The 15,968-nt window shown below is 44.2% G+C and overlaps 1 protein-coding gene across 1 annotated transcript in view; it reads left to right on the plus strand.

The window, feature by feature from the left end:
* LOC142312211 (ovochymase-2-like) overlaps positions 1-15,968 on the plus strand; it is a 171,782-nt gene that overhangs the window by 144,300 nt on the left and 11,514 nt on the right. The window contains exons 20-21 of the mRNA XM_075351118.1: positions 3,214-3,396; positions 9,731-9,813. Coding sequence (XP_075207233.1) covers positions 3,214-3,396; positions 9,731-9,813 — 266 coding nt within the window. The remainder of the gene's footprint in view (positions 1-3,213; positions 3,397-9,730; positions 9,814-15,968) is intronic.

Below are 15,968 nucleotides of genomic sequence, written 5' to 3' on the forward strand. Positions count from 1 at the left end.
TAACTAATAATAATACAATAAATAATAATAATACAATAAAATGCATTCCAATAAAAAAAATGTAGCACATGAAAATCACACCAGAAGGTTGTAAAAATAGTTTACTGACCACAGGGTAAGAACACATGTTTCACACCGCTTTTTCAGAGGGTGTGACAAAGATAAAAAATGTTAAACAAGCAATGTGAAACCCAGCGTTCGGTAAACCACATCTCTGAATATGGCATTATTCAGTCTATTTCACAAGTATATCTGTGGTCGCCAATGTTTGAAATGATAGTATCCCCTTATAGACCCGATTCCGGCTGTAAGGTTAGGTTCTTTCTATTATGTGTGTATATCAAGCCATCATATGGTGCTTGAGGATATTGCAATATCCAGTTTATTATGCAATATGTTTGTGACAAGCTCAATAATGCTGCTGGTGTATAACTAAAATGACTACGGTGATGATGAAGAGAACATTTTTATTACCATCTGGCATAAGTTTCATGTATTATTCACTTTCATTTGAATGCATTTTATTGTATTATTTTGTGTACCAACAAAGGATATTAAAAGTAAGAATTTGGTAGTAGCTGTCTCTTGTTTACAAGTAATTCTAGAATTAATTGTGAATTGTGAACAAAATAGAAATATTTGCTTTACAAGCCTGACTGAGTACATAAATGCGGCTTCTTTTCAATGTGGTGTAATGTAAAATCTGCGGCAAGTATTCTACGTGTGAACACTTTATGTTTTGCTCATTTGCCCCACTTCACATGTCCGTTTAAAAAAGCACATGTGGTACGTTCCATTTTCATAGTCCGTGTGGCCATCCGTGCCTACGTATGTGTCATGCTTGGGTTATTTGCGTCATTTGTGTGACTCGTACTGGAAGAAAACGCATGACACTGAAATTATTTTTATGTGTTAAAGATGTGCACAGCTGGATAGATTTATTTTCCGGCTATTAACCAAATAAATAAATAATGAAAAGAAGAAAAAATGATAATTTTTGATAATTAGCAAAGGTAAAGCAGGCAGCTGCGGGCTGGGAAGGTCCATGGTTATTGGGCCCTTCCTGGCCTACAAATACCAGCCTGCAGCCACCCCACAAGGGGCACATCACATTAAAGATCTTGGCTTTTCCTGATTTCCTGGTGTTAGTAATGGAGAGGCGTCTATCAGACACCCCATTACTAACCCAGTAGTGCAAAAAAAAGACATACACAAAAAAATTATTTATTTCAATAAACACTCCCCGAAACTTTCACTTATTTACCATTTTAATTACAGAAAACCATGCAGCTCTGCTGTAGTCCAGGGAATCCACCGTAATCCATAGTCCAAAAAAGGATCTGAAAAAAACACACATATATACACAGAGAAATAAAACAAGACACCTATTCTCATTAACCATTTTATTAAAAAGAATAAAAAAATCAGAGTTGGGTCAACAAAGTCTAGGGATTTTTATTAACAAAGTCTATGGAGCATCGTTCTGACACTCCATAGACTTTACTTACAGGCAGCTCCAGGTCACACTGTGTAGGGACATTAGTAATGTTAACAGATCAGGGTTGCCGGGTCACTAGGTCACTCTGGGTCACACACGCTATGTGATACCCGGCGCACTCTGAAGAGCCACGACATTATTAACGTTACTGCTCAAGTGAGTCACCGGTCTCACACAGCACAGCGTGACCTGGAATTGCCTGTAAGCAAATGTATGGCGTGTCGGAATGATGCTCCATAGGATTTATTAGTCAAAATCCATGGACTACGTTGGACCAGCAGGGAATTTTTTTTTCTCTTTTCAATAAAGTAGTAAAGTGGGTAAGTGTATTGATTTATTTCTCTGTGTTTGTATGTTTGTCTTTATTTTTCAGATTCAGCAGAATATGTTGGATTACCTGATTATGGCCAAGCGGCATTTTTTTTTTTAATAAAATGGTAAATGAAGGGAAGTTTTGGGGAGTGTTTATGAAAATAAATTATTTTTGTATGTGTGTGGTTTTTTTTTTTGGTTTTTTTTACTGGGTTCGTAATGAGGGTGTCTGATAGATGACTCTCCATTATTAACACTAGGGCTTGATGCCAGCTGACACTACAAAGCTGACATCAACCCCATAAACCATTACCCCAATTGTTACCGCATCTGGGGCAATCGCAACAGGCGAGGCGCAGTGCCAAAACCTCACATTGGTTTTTTTTTATTAATTAATTAATTATTTGGCTAATGGCTGTAAAATCATTCTCTCTATCCAAATATATCTCTCTCTATCATCTTTGCACATACTTAAAGCCTGCTTTAGACCTTACGATATGACATACGATATCGTATGCGATATGACACGCCCCCATCGTATGTGCAGCACGTTCAATTTGTTGACCGTGTCGCACAAACGATTATTTCCCGTCACACGTACTTACCATTCCATACGACCACGATGTGGGCGGCGAACATCCACTTCCTGGAGTGGGAGGGACGTTCGGCGTCACAGGGACATTATGCGGCAGCCGGCCAATAGAAGTGGAGGAGCAGAGATGAGCGGGATGTAAACTTCCCGCCCACCTCCTTCCTTCCACATTGCCGGTGGGAGCTGCGGGACTCAGGTAAGATCTATTCCTCGTTCCCGGGGTGTCACACACAGCGATGTGTGGTACCTCGGGAACATTGAACAACCCGACAAGCAATTTTAAGGAAATGAACGACTTGTATGCGATGAACGGTTTTACGTTCAATTGCAATCGCCCGTAGCTGTCACACGCTACAACAACACTAACGATGCCGGAAGTGCGTCACTTACGACGTGACCCCACCGACACATCGTTAGATTTGTTGTAGCGTGTAAAGCCCGCTTAACACATAAAAATCTACAATTTCTTGAATGTATTTCACACGGACGTCACATGGATGTCATCTGTGTGCTGTGCGTGTTTTTCATGGACCCATAGACTTCTATTGACCCTTATCATCCGTGCTGATGTTAAAAAATGGACATGTCTCTGAGTAGATCACATGGGCTCGTATGGTTAACACGGATATACGGTTTGTGTGAAAACACGGAGGTATGAAAATCAACACCGATTTTAATGAGTATGTGTGTGATCGTGTCTCTAGTACGTATATAAACACCACATGTACTGGAAACACCGACGTGTGAAGGGGCCTTAATGAAATGTATGACAGAGAATAGATTCATATCTTTATTTTAATTTGTATTGTAGGTCAGTTCTGTGGAAACGCCTTACCGAACAACCTGACCACAACAGGGAATATTGCTGTTATTAAATTTGTCAGCAATCACTTGCTGAATGCTAGAGGTTTCAATGGATATTGGACAACTGATCTAACTGATATTCCAACTGCCGCACTGATACCCCCCAAACCATGGGATGATATTAGCATAGGTGAGTTGACAAATGATTTAGATATATATTGTAATGACATTTTGGAGCCTTTTATGCCTTTCCCAATTAGTCTATAATAAACTACTGAAGGGGTTGCATGACTTAAAGGGGTCATCCAAAACACACGAAAAAAATCATCTTAAATCCCTATCTATTTAATGCCATAATCTAAACTATTTTCTAATATACTTCAATTAAAAAGTCCCTACCATTCTCCCTGGTTTTACTGCAAATTTTAAATTGTATTTAATAAAATATTTATTTTAGTTACTTTTTGTATGAATCTCTTATTTACCCATAGAAATGACCTTATATATGGTTTTCTTTGTAGCTTTGATTGGTTAATATGTCACGCACCCTTTTGTTATTTTTAGGGACACCCTTTTTTGATTAAAGTCTAGCCATCATATAGCCTGAAGCGCTGCACATGTGAGCACAGCATAAATGCCAGGCAAGGAGGCCCAGTGATTGCTGTGATGCCCCCTTCCCCTGAGTGACGGGCCCCAAAGCGGCCATATGGTCTGTCTCCATTGGCAGTATCCCACTGTGCCTAAGGGCATTTTAAAAAAAAATGTAGTGTTTCTTCAGGAACCCATTGTTCCCCAGCCTCCAGACTTCCTGCTGTCGGGTGGGGGGGGGGGACGTGCTACTTTTGATTGACAGTTCAGACTGACAGCATGATTGAGCTGCTAGCTCAAATTGGGTAGTCTCCAGTGCGGCAAGCTGAGACAGCTTGGAGAATCGTAGGAGAACTGAAGCGGGACAGATCTAGTGATTCAGGTAAGTTCAGCACAGAGCTTACAAGCTCTATAGAAACAACTTAAATGGAATATGTCACTAGGTTTTTGCCATCTAATCTGAAAGCAGCATAATGTAGGGGCATATATCCTGATTCCAGTGGTGTGTCACTTACTGGGCTGCTTAGTGAAGTTGTCATGAAATCACTGACTAATCAGCTGTAGATTATCATTAGAAGACTACATGGTGTGCTGCCAGGTAGTCCAGCATATGCATGAGCTCTGTATAACTGGTAGATCTGCAGCCGAGAAAACATTGATTTTATCAAAATGACAGCAAATAGCTCAGAAAGTGACACATCGCTGCAATCAGGGTCTCTGTCTCTGCATTATGCTGTTCTCAGATAAGGTAGCAAAAACCTGGTGACAAATTCACTTTAAACTTGCTGCTTTCCTTGCCTAAAGAACTTGACACGTCTGAGACTTCAACATTGACCAGAAAGCTAGGCATCAAGCACTAAACTATAGAATTGAAAATCCCTTCATTCTTGGGAACAAAGAGGATTTTTAATAACAAGTGAATTGCACAGTTGCTTGTTTTTACATGCACTTGCAAATTTAATCATCTATCATGCTGAGGCAACCCGGTTAACATCTAAAAATGTAAAACAAACCAAATTGTAATATGCTTAAAGGGAAACAGTCACCATGTATTTGCTACCATATTTACATACAGCATAATGTAGGGGCAGAGACCCTAATTCCAGTGATGTGTCACTTACTGCCTTACTTTTTATAAAATCACTGTTTTATCAGCAAAAGATTATCATTAGATGACTAATAAACAACCTGCTGCCATGTAGTCCTCCATATTCATAGTTCTCCATAGCTCTGTATAATCCTGCCCCCTATCCTAATTGGTAGTTTTCTGCCTATACACAGTGTACACAGAAAGCTGTCAATCAGTGATGTGGGTGGGGCTACACAGACCTTTGCATTCAGAGAACTGGTAGATCTGTTGCAAATAAATCAGTGGTTTTATCAAAACTAGAGCGAGCAGCCCAGTATGTGACTCATCACTGAAATCAGGCTCTCTGCCCCTACATCATGCTGATCTCAGAAGCAGTAGCAAACAGCTAATGTCAGAAACTCTTTACATACGAGTTGATGCAAGTATGTGACATGATGTTCCAGTCGATAAGGTCAAATCACATACAGCTGATAAATGGCGAAGAGATTGTAAGTACTAGAACAACGCAGCATTACTCAGGTATTTGACATAATTTTTTATCGTCTTAAGCATGATAAAAGTATTTATGGATCTCAGGGGGGGGGGGGGGAACCCAAATGCATATTAGAATAATGCTGTGTAGCCAGTTCTCTAATATCTGGTAGTTGCGATGTTCTCACGACATGACATATTTTATTCATCTGCTTAAGTAATAATTCAATATGGCTACATACTAGTGACCATGGCTCTGATCCATAAAGACTGACTGACGATGTTCACACCAGTCTTGATGCAGGGTGTGGTGGAGTCAGAGGTGCCTGATGTTTGTGGTTCGCTCCTCCATGCGCCTCGCCGTAAATCTTACCCTAGTCAGAGATGGAAGTAAGGTTTGGGACGTAAGGTATACCACAGCCCGTCATATAGTAGATGGCCGGGCTCCCACACCACATCCAGACCCCTTCTTACCCCAGCTCACATAGCAGATATAGCAGAAACAGGCATGAAAATGGCAGAAGACCCAACATTTTTGCACAAGCTCAAATTACAGAAAAATGTTTCATATATTCAGAGTGTTTAATGCTGAATTTCTGACATAAACACTTTGAAGAATTGTCTCTTCACTTTTACTTTTGTAGTTTTCTTTCAGTATCATCACTGGATCCACAATGATAGGTAATGATATGGGAGCACTGGATCCACAATGATAGGGCAGCACTGGATCCACAATGATAGGTAATGATATGGGAGCACTGGATCCACAATGATAGGGCAGCACTGGATCCACAATGATAGGTAATGATATGGGAGCACAGGATCCACAATGATAGGTAATGATAGGGCAGCACTGGATCCACAATGATAGGTAATGATAGGGCAGCACTGGATCCACAATGATAGGTAATGATAGGGCAGCACTGGATCCACAATGATAGGTAATGATAGGGCAGCACTGGATCCACAATGATAGGGCAGCACTGGATCCACAATGATAGGTAATGATAGGGCAGCACTGGATCCACAATGATAGGTAATGATAGGGCAGCACTGGATCCACAATGATAGGTAATGATAGGGCAGCACTGGATCCACAATGATAGGTAATGATAGGGCAGCACTGGATCCACAATGATAGGTAATGATAGGGCAGCACTGGATCCACAATGATAGGTAATGATAGGGCAGCACTGGATCCACAATGATAGGTAATGATAGGGCAGCACTGGATCCACAATGATAGGTAATGATAGGGCAGCACTGGATCCACAATGATAGGTAATGATAGGGCAGCACTGGATCCACAATGATAGGTAATGATGGGGTAGCACTGGATCCACAATGATAGGTAATGATAGGGCAGCACTGGATCCACAATGATAGGTAATGATGGGCAGCACTGGATCCACAATGATAGGTAATGATGGGGCAGCACTGGATCCACAATGATAGGTAATGATAGGGCAGCACTGGATCCACAATGATAGGTAATGATAGGGCAGCACTGGATCCCCAATGATAGGTAATGATGGGGCAGCACTGGATCCCCAATGATAGGTAATAATAGGGCAGCACTGGATCCACAATGATAGGTAACGATGGGGCAGCACTGGATCCACAATGATAGGTAACGATGGGGCAGCACTGGATCCACAATGATAGGTAATGATAGGGCAGCACTGGATCCACAATGATAGGTAATGATGGGGCAGCACTGGATCCACAATGATAGGTAATGATAGGGCAGCACTGGATCCACAATGATAGGTAATGATAGGGCACCACTGGATCCACAATGATAGGTAATGATGGGGCAGCACTGGATCCACAATGATAGGTAATGATGGGGCAGCACTGGATCCACAATGATAGGTAATGATAGGGCAGCACTGGATCCACAATGATAGGTAACGATGGGGCAGCACTGGATCCACAATGATAGGTAACGATGGGGCAGCACTGGATCCACAATGATAGGTAATGATAGGGCAGCACTGGCTCCACAATGATGGGTAATGATAGGGCAGCACTGGATCCACAATGAAAGGTAATGATAGGGCAGCACTGGATCCACAATGATAGGTAATGATAGGGCAGCACTGGATCCACAATGATAGGTAATGATAGGGCAGCACTGGATCCACAATGATAGGTAATGATAGGGCAGCACTGGATCCACAATGATAGGTAATGATAGGGCAGCACTGGATCCACAATGATAGGTAATGATAGGGCAGCACTGGATCCACAATGATAGGTAATGATGGGGTAGCACTGGATCCACAATGATAGGTAATGATAGGGCAGCACTGGATCCACAATGATAGGTAATGATGGGCAGCACTGGATCCACAATGATAGGTAATGATGGGGCAGCACTGGATCCACAATGATAGGTAATGATGGGGCAGCACTGGATCCACAATGATAGGTAATGATAGGGCAGCACTGGATCCACAATGATAGGTAATGATAGGGCAGCACTGGATCCCCAATGATAGGTAATGATGGGGCAGCACTGGATCCCCAATGATAGGTAATAATAGGGCAGCACTGGATCCACAATGATAGGTAATGATAGGGCAGCACTGGATCCACAATGATAGGTAATGATAGGGCACCACTGGATCCACAATGATAGGTAATGATGGGGCAGCACTGGATCCACAATGATAGGTAATGATGGGGCAGCACTGGATCCACAATGATAGGTAATGATAGGGCAGCACTGGATCCACAATGATAGGTAATGATGGGGTAGCACTGGATCCACAATGATAGGTAACGATGGGGCAGCACTGGATCCACAATGATAGGTAATGATAGGGCAGCACTGGCTCCACAATGATGGGTAATGATAGGGCAGCACTGGATCCACAATGATAGGTAATGATAGGGCAGCACTGGATCCACAATGATAGGTAATGATAGGGCAGCACTGGATACACAATGATAGGTAATGATGGGGCAGCACTGGATCCACAATGATAGGTAATGAAGGGGCAGCACTGGATCCACAATGATAGGTAATGATAGGGCAGCACTGGATACACAATGATAGGTAATGATGGGGTAGCACTGGATCCACAATGATAGGTAATGATAGGGCAGCACTGGATCCACAATGATAGGTAATGATGGGCAGCACTGGATCCCCAATGATAGGTAATGATGGGGCAGCACTGGATCCCCAATGATAGGTAATAATAGGGCAGCACTGGATCCACAATGATAGGTAATGATGGGGCAGCACTGGATCCACAATGATAGGTAATGATGGGGCAGCACTGGATCCACAATGATAGGTAATGATAGGGCAGCACTGGATCCACAATGATAGGTAATGATGGGGCAGCACTGGATCCACAATGATAGTTAATGATGGGTTCAGCACTGGATCCACAATGATAGGTAGTGATAGGGCAGCACTGGATCCACAATGATAGGTAATGATAGGGCAGCACTGGATCCACAATGATAGGTAATGATAGGGCAGCACTGGATCCACAATGATAGGTAATGATAGGGCAGCACTGGATCCACAATGATAGGTAATGATAGGGCAGCACTGGATCCACAATGATAGGTAATGATAGGGCAGCACTGGATCCGCAATGATAGGTAATGACAGGGCAGCACTGGATCCACAATGATAGGTAATGATAGGGCAGCACTGGATCCACAATGATAGGTAATGATAGGGCAGCACTGGATCCACAATGATAGGTAATGATAGGGCAGCACTGGATACACAATAATAGGTAATGATGGGGCAGCACTGGATCAACAATGATAGGTAATGATGGGGCAGCACTGGATCCACAATGATAGGTAATGATGGGCAGCACTGGATCCACAATGATAGGTAATGATGGGGAAGCACTGGATCCACAATGATAGGTAATGATAGGGCAGCACTGGATCCACAATGATAGGTAATGATGGGGCAGCACTGGATCCACAATGATAGGTAATGATATGGGAGCACTGGATCCACAATGATAGGTCATGATAGGGCAGCACAGTGGCTCAGTGGTTAGCACTGTAGTCTTGCAGCTCTTGGATCCTGGGTTCAAATCTGACCAAGGACAATATCTGCAAGGAGTTTGTATGTTCTTCCAGTGTTTGCATGGGTTTCCTGTGGTTCCTCCCACACTCCAAAGGCATACTGATAGGGAATTTAGATTGTAAGACCCAATGGGAACATTGTTGCTGATGTATGTAATGCGCTGTGGAATTAATAGTGCTATATAAGAGAATAAATATTTTTATATTATCATTATTAATCTAAACATAAAGTTTCACATTTTCTATGAAGTTTTGGAAAGTATAATGTAACACTGTAGTTTACTGATCTATTATATTGTGTTAGACTGGCCCGTACACTGTGATCAGCAGCTCTTATCGGCAGTACCCAGTGATTCCTCATACCTGTACTGGCAGGCCTCTGTAAAGGTGAGCATCAAGTAATGTTCTGGCTAATACATTTTGATTTGATATTGTTTCACTATAAAATATACAATAGAAGAGAATATATAGAATTTTTGACTGTTTATCTACATAAATATCCAAACATGCTTGGGTGCCCGGTACCCAAAACGAGCAGTTGGATGCTTGGATGGGCGCAATTCGAGTATAATGGCAGTCAATGGGGAACGTAAGCATTTTTCCATAAGATTTCCAGGAAAAATGCTCAAGTTCCCCATTATCTTCCATTATGCTCAGGGTACTCATATATCGCCTATCCAAACATCCAGCTGCTTATTTCGAGTACAGAGCACCCGGCATGGTAGTGCTCACTCATCATTACAAACTACCCAGTTACGAGTTGGTATGGATATCTGCTGTAATTGATGTCAAATTCTGGCATAAATAATAGCAGTTATATCAGCCCCTGTTAGTCACATACTGTACGTCCCACTAGATACCTATTATTTTTAAAGTGGCCAAGATGTTGTTAAAGTTATACAATTTGCTAATTTTTGCTCATATAGGCACAGATAAATTCCCCCCAAAGTCTTTTAGAAAGTTACATAACATATTTACATAAGTCTATAAAGCCACTTTTAGGTCTCTTGTTCTCTTCAGAAGAAATAGATAAAATATTAAAACGTGGGGGGCATGTCCTGGACATGGCGGCATGAGGAAGCTTTTCCAGTGAGCTCCCTCGTCCTCTGCCTATTACAGCAATTTCACCTGGCCTCGCCTCACTGAAATGCTTCCCAAGAAAAACACACCCGCAGCCCTCACCCCTGCGCCAGACCAGCGGCTCAGAGGTGTTCAGGAGGTCTGGAACATTTCCTCTCTGGGCTGTCCTCGAGATCACTGATTGGGGAGAGCGGCAAGATGGCATCGACGAACAAGCTGCACCTTCCGGAGGGGGGAGACCCGGATACCCCGTGACCGCTGCAGTCTGAGACGAGAGGTGAGAAGATTTGGGAGGTGGCGGGGTCCTCTCTGGTTGCAGCACTGACAGGTCCAGCTCTGGAGGTGGGCGGCAAGATGGCGCCGACGAGTGGGCAGCGTTTTCCTTCAGACGAGGCCCCAGTCGGGTCACAACTGCCGCAGTCGGTGGAAAGGGGTTAGGGGCCCCAAGAGGCAGTCGTGGAGACCTCTCTGGCAGCAGCACTGACAAGCCAGACATTCGAGGACCCAGGATCCAGCGGGTGGGCTGGGCTGGAATACTCGGTCCCAGTGCAGTCGCAGCCCAGCATGGAGCATGGACATTAGTTTCACTCATGGGGGATTCCCTGACGTGGGCATACCTGCAATCTGTCTCCCTATGGCAGCCTCCACTCTCAGTAACACTACTCCCTCCCCAACTCCTGTATAATCCTCATACAACATGCACGATTTCCAGGTCTTGAGAGAGCTTATCCTAGCCCTCCCTAGCAAGATAGACCTGGATACTGTGGTAGCAAGAATTGAGCAGTCTCACCAACAAGTTATTTCCACTTTCCTGGAGGAGATTGGTGCACTGGATGACAGGGTCATGGCCTCTGAACAGGCACATGTGTCCTTGGAAAGCAGAGTGGCTTGTCTGGAAAAAGAATGTGAGTCGTCCAACGCACACCTTAAGGACCTGGTCCTACTCTTGGATGACCAAGAGAATAGGGACAGAAGAAATAATGTAAGGCTGAAAGGTATCCCAGAAGACTGGCCCCTAGAGTTTCTTCGCTCCAAAGTGCAAGCTACATTTAACACTGTTAACGACAGACCATTGGAAGCCACATATCTCTTTGACAGAGTACACAGAGTTGCCAGGGCCAACCCAAGGTTCCCCACCTCCACAAGAGATATTTTATTCAATTTACACTACTTTGGGGACAAGTAGCGGATCCTGCAGGGAGCATGGACACATGGGCCAGTGGAGCTAGACGGAGCCATTGTGAAACTGTTCCCACATGTCTCCAGCCGCACCCTCTATATGAGACGTCATCTCCATCCACTCCTGGTCAAGATTAAAGAGGTCAATGCTTCGTACCGCTGGGGGCATCCTTTTCATCTCATAGTGTGGAAGGGGTAATCTAACTTTGTGCTGGGAAGACCTGCGGACTTGCCGGGACTGTTCACTTTACTAGGGACTCCTGATCTTTCCCTGCCAGACTGGCTCTCTTGGGAATCCATGGGCCCCTCATCACAGAGGGAGAACAGAGGGAGAGGATCCTCTGCAGCTCTGAGAGGAGGAAGAGACATCTTCCTCCTTCAAAAGAGAGAGAATCTAAAATCCCTCATGTCCAACAAGGCCAAGGCCTCATTGGAGATGACGAATTTGGTAACAAAAGTGGCAGGACTATGGCCAGGGCTCTACGGCTGAATGCTTAAAGGGCTGCTCTTCCGGGTGAAATTGCCTCTGCCTTCTGAGACTTTTATTCTGCTCTGTACTCCATTGATGGTGCCCTGACTGTGGACGCTGGGAGGACTATTAGGGATCAGATTCAGGAATACATCAGGACTTTGGCATTACTGAGACTCAGGGCTGAAGACATAGAGATCCTTGAGGTGCCTATATCAGAGCTGGAACTCTCCACTGCCATTAAAAACTCCCCCACTGGCAAAACTCTGGGCCCTGACAGCTTTCCACAACTCTACTACCAAAAACTGGGCTCCCTTTTGTCTCCACACTTCCTTGCGGCTTTTAACAACATCAGATCAAGCATATCCTCTCAAATACCTATGGATTCTCTAACGGCCAATATAATGGTCATTCACATGGAGGGCAAGAACCTCTCTTGTTGTGCCAGCTATCGTCCAATCTCCCTGCTCAATGTAGATCTAAACTTGTTTTCCAAGATCCTGGCCGATCAACAGATTATGCATCCGGACCAGGCTAGTTTCATGATGGGCAGGGAGGCACAGAACAACACCACAAAGACTCTAAATCTCATCCATAGGGCCAAGACAGATGGCATGCCTTTAATGCTTTTGTCTACAGATGCTGAGAAGACATTTGATAGAGTCAGTTGGCTCTTTTGTAGGTCTTGGCCTCTCTGGGTCTGGGAAGCAATATGCTAAAATGGATAGTCTCTCTTTATAGCTCCTTTTCGCGTGTGTACGGGTATGGGGTGTTATCGGAAAGATTCCCTATTATAAATGGTACGCGACAGGGCTGTCCACAATCACCATTAATTTTCATCCTCACATTGGAACCCCTGATGAGACATATCTGGATGAACCCTGACATCAGAGGTCTCAAAGTCGGTAATATGACCCATAAAATAGCAGCCTACACGAATGACTTATTATTTTTTATTAACAACCCGCTTGTCTCTCTCCCATGCCTAATGTTGGAATTCAAAAGATATTCCTCCTTGGCCAACTTTAAGATCAACTTGACCAAGTTGGAGGCGTTGAGCGTCAATCTCCCCCCGGGATTAATCTTACTATTGCAAAGCTCATTTGATTTTCATCGGGCCATTCAGTCTTTGCAATACCTGGGTCTCAAATTGACCGTTGATGCCAACTCCTTATTCAAGTTAAACTATGCCCCCTCTTCTAGAAACTAAAAGAAGATGGCAAAACCTGGTCAAAAAATACCTTAACGTGATTTGGGAAGAGTGAAATTCTTAAAATGGATGTTTTTTGTCAGCTGATGTTCCTCCTTCCAACGTTGCCCATTAAACTCACCATGTACTTTATTAGGGAGGTTTCCTCCATGCAAATTCGTTTTTTGTGGTCAAACAAGCCGGCAAGATTGACACTGTTGCTTCTATGTAGGCCCAAGGCTCGAGGGGGTTTGGGCCTTCCAGACCTCAAATCATACTATGTGGCTGCCTATATGGCTCAAGTTTGACTGGTGTCGGCACTCCTCTGTTAAACCGTGGGTGTCGGATATATTAAGCTTTTCGGATATTCCACTGGCTGATCTCCCCTGGGTACTCCTCCCTTTTAACCCTGCCCTCAAGCTTGGAGATACGCAAATTCCTTATTCCCATACCCTCCGCCATCTCCCCAATTATCAGATCTCCGGATTTCCACATGGGCTTATCTGAACCGGTCTTCCACCTGTGGATATCTTGGGGTAGATTCCGCGTACACCAGATTGGAGTTAGAGGTGACTGGCCTACGACGAAATACCTCCAGAACTGTTCAGTCCGATGTCCTTTGGGCCTGTGGTGCTCTATGCAACTGCGACACTTCCTCCACACCCTACCCGACTACAGTAAGTTCTCTAAACCCCTCACTGAATTCGAGAAGCTATGCGTAGAAGAGGGAACTCTTAAGCTGGTGTCACACACAGCGACAACGACAACGACGTCGCTGCTACGTCACCATTTTCTGTGACGTTGCAGCGACGTCCCGTCGCTGTGTGTGACATCCAGCAACGACCTGGCCCCTGCTGTGAGGTCGCCGGTCGTTGCTGAATGTCCAGCTTCATTTTTTGGTCGTCACTCTCCCGCTGTGACACACACATCGCTGTGTGTGACAGCAAGAGAGCGACGAAATGAAGCGAGCAGAGGGAGCAGGAGCCGGCGTCTGGCAGCTGCGGAAAGCTGTAACCAGCGTAAACATCGGGTAACCAAGGGAAGACCTTTCCCTGGTTACCCGATATTTACCTTCGTTACCAGCCTCCGCCCTTGCTGCCAGCGCCGGCTCCTGCACTGTGACATGTGGCTGCAGTATGCATCGGGTAATTAACCCGATGTATACTGTAGCAAGGAGAGCAAGGAGCCAGCGCTAAGCAGTGTGCGCGGCTCCCTGCTCTCTGCACTGTGACATGTAGCTGCAGCACACATCGGGTTAATTAACCCGATGTGTACTGTACCTAGGAGAGCAAGGAGCCAGCGCTAAGCGCGGCTCCCTGCTCTCTGCACATGTAGCACAGCGACGTTATGATCGCTGCTTCTGCTGTGTTTGACAGCTAAGCAGCGATCATAACAGCGACTTACAAGGTCGCTGTTACGTCACCGAAAATGGTGACGTAACAGCGACGTCGTTGTCGCTTAGTGTGAACCCAGCTTTAGGCATTCTCTGGCCATCTCGCACTCCATTTTAGTCAACTCTACTGACTTCCCCCCCTCCCAGATACATCTTGCACTGGGAAAGAGATCTTGGCCTCTCACTTTTTACTGACCAGAGGGATAATGTCCTCTCCCTTGCCCACAAGACATCTATCAGCTCGAAACTGCAGGAAGCGAATTTTAAGTGTCTATCTCGTTGGTACAGGGTTCCAACTAAACTCAATAGGATATACCCTGCTGCAGAGCATAAATGTTGGAGATGTGGAGTGGGTAAGGGAGACTTCCTACATATTTTTTGGACATGCCTAGCCTTACAACAGTTCTGGGAGGGAGTGAAGGAGGTTTTCAGACTGGTGACCGGAACAATGCAGACCTTGGGCCCGGAGCTGTTTTTGCACCAACTCCCTGAGTCCTCCTTTTGAGATCCTACAAAAGCTGTATCCTGAGTTTTCTGGTGATGGAGGCCAAGGCATGTGTCCCATTGGGTTGGAGGTCCTCAGTCCCCACAAGTCTATCTACATGGGCAGGCAGTGTGAACGACTTGATATATATGGAGGACCTGTAGGTTGTCTGCTCTCTGTTGTTCTTCGTTCAACGTCCCCTCTTGTGTGTCCCCTCCCTTCCCCTCCTATTTTTCCTACACCTCATCTCCTTCCCAGCTTTCTTTGTCCCTCTCTCCCTGTTCACTGTTTTCTCTCTTTCCTCCTCTTGTAATTTTATTTCTCTCCCCTAAAATATTGAAAATTCGGCTAATATGGAAAGACTATTGTGATGATATTTCTGAAAGATGTTTACTGGGCCAGTCAAGGCCAAATTTGTATCTACTATTTTGGATTGTTCCTATGTTGGCTGTTAAATAAAGAATTATATATAATATATTTATATTAAAACATAATTTAGTCAGTGAATTTTTATTACATATTGCAATGATACAAAATGTCCACTAGATTGCGCCACATTAGCCTCTCTACTCTGTACGGTCCTCCAGCCAGTCTTAATGTAGCTTGACAGTCATAAAATACAGTATAAAAGAACAATTACGCAATATTATATATAAAAGAACATCTATAAAAAAAAACTAAAAAGAAGAGATCTATTTAGTTGTTACTGTCATATAATTAACGCAAATATATATTTTTTTATTACATA

This window comes from Anomaloglossus baeobatrachus, chromosome 1 (assembly GCF_048569485.1).
Source record: "Anomaloglossus baeobatrachus isolate aAnoBae1 chromosome 1, aAnoBae1.hap1, whole genome shotgun sequence".
In the NCBI taxonomy this organism is placed as follows: domain Eukaryota; kingdom Metazoa; phylum Chordata; class Amphibia; order Anura; family Aromobatidae; genus Anomaloglossus; species Anomaloglossus baeobatrachus.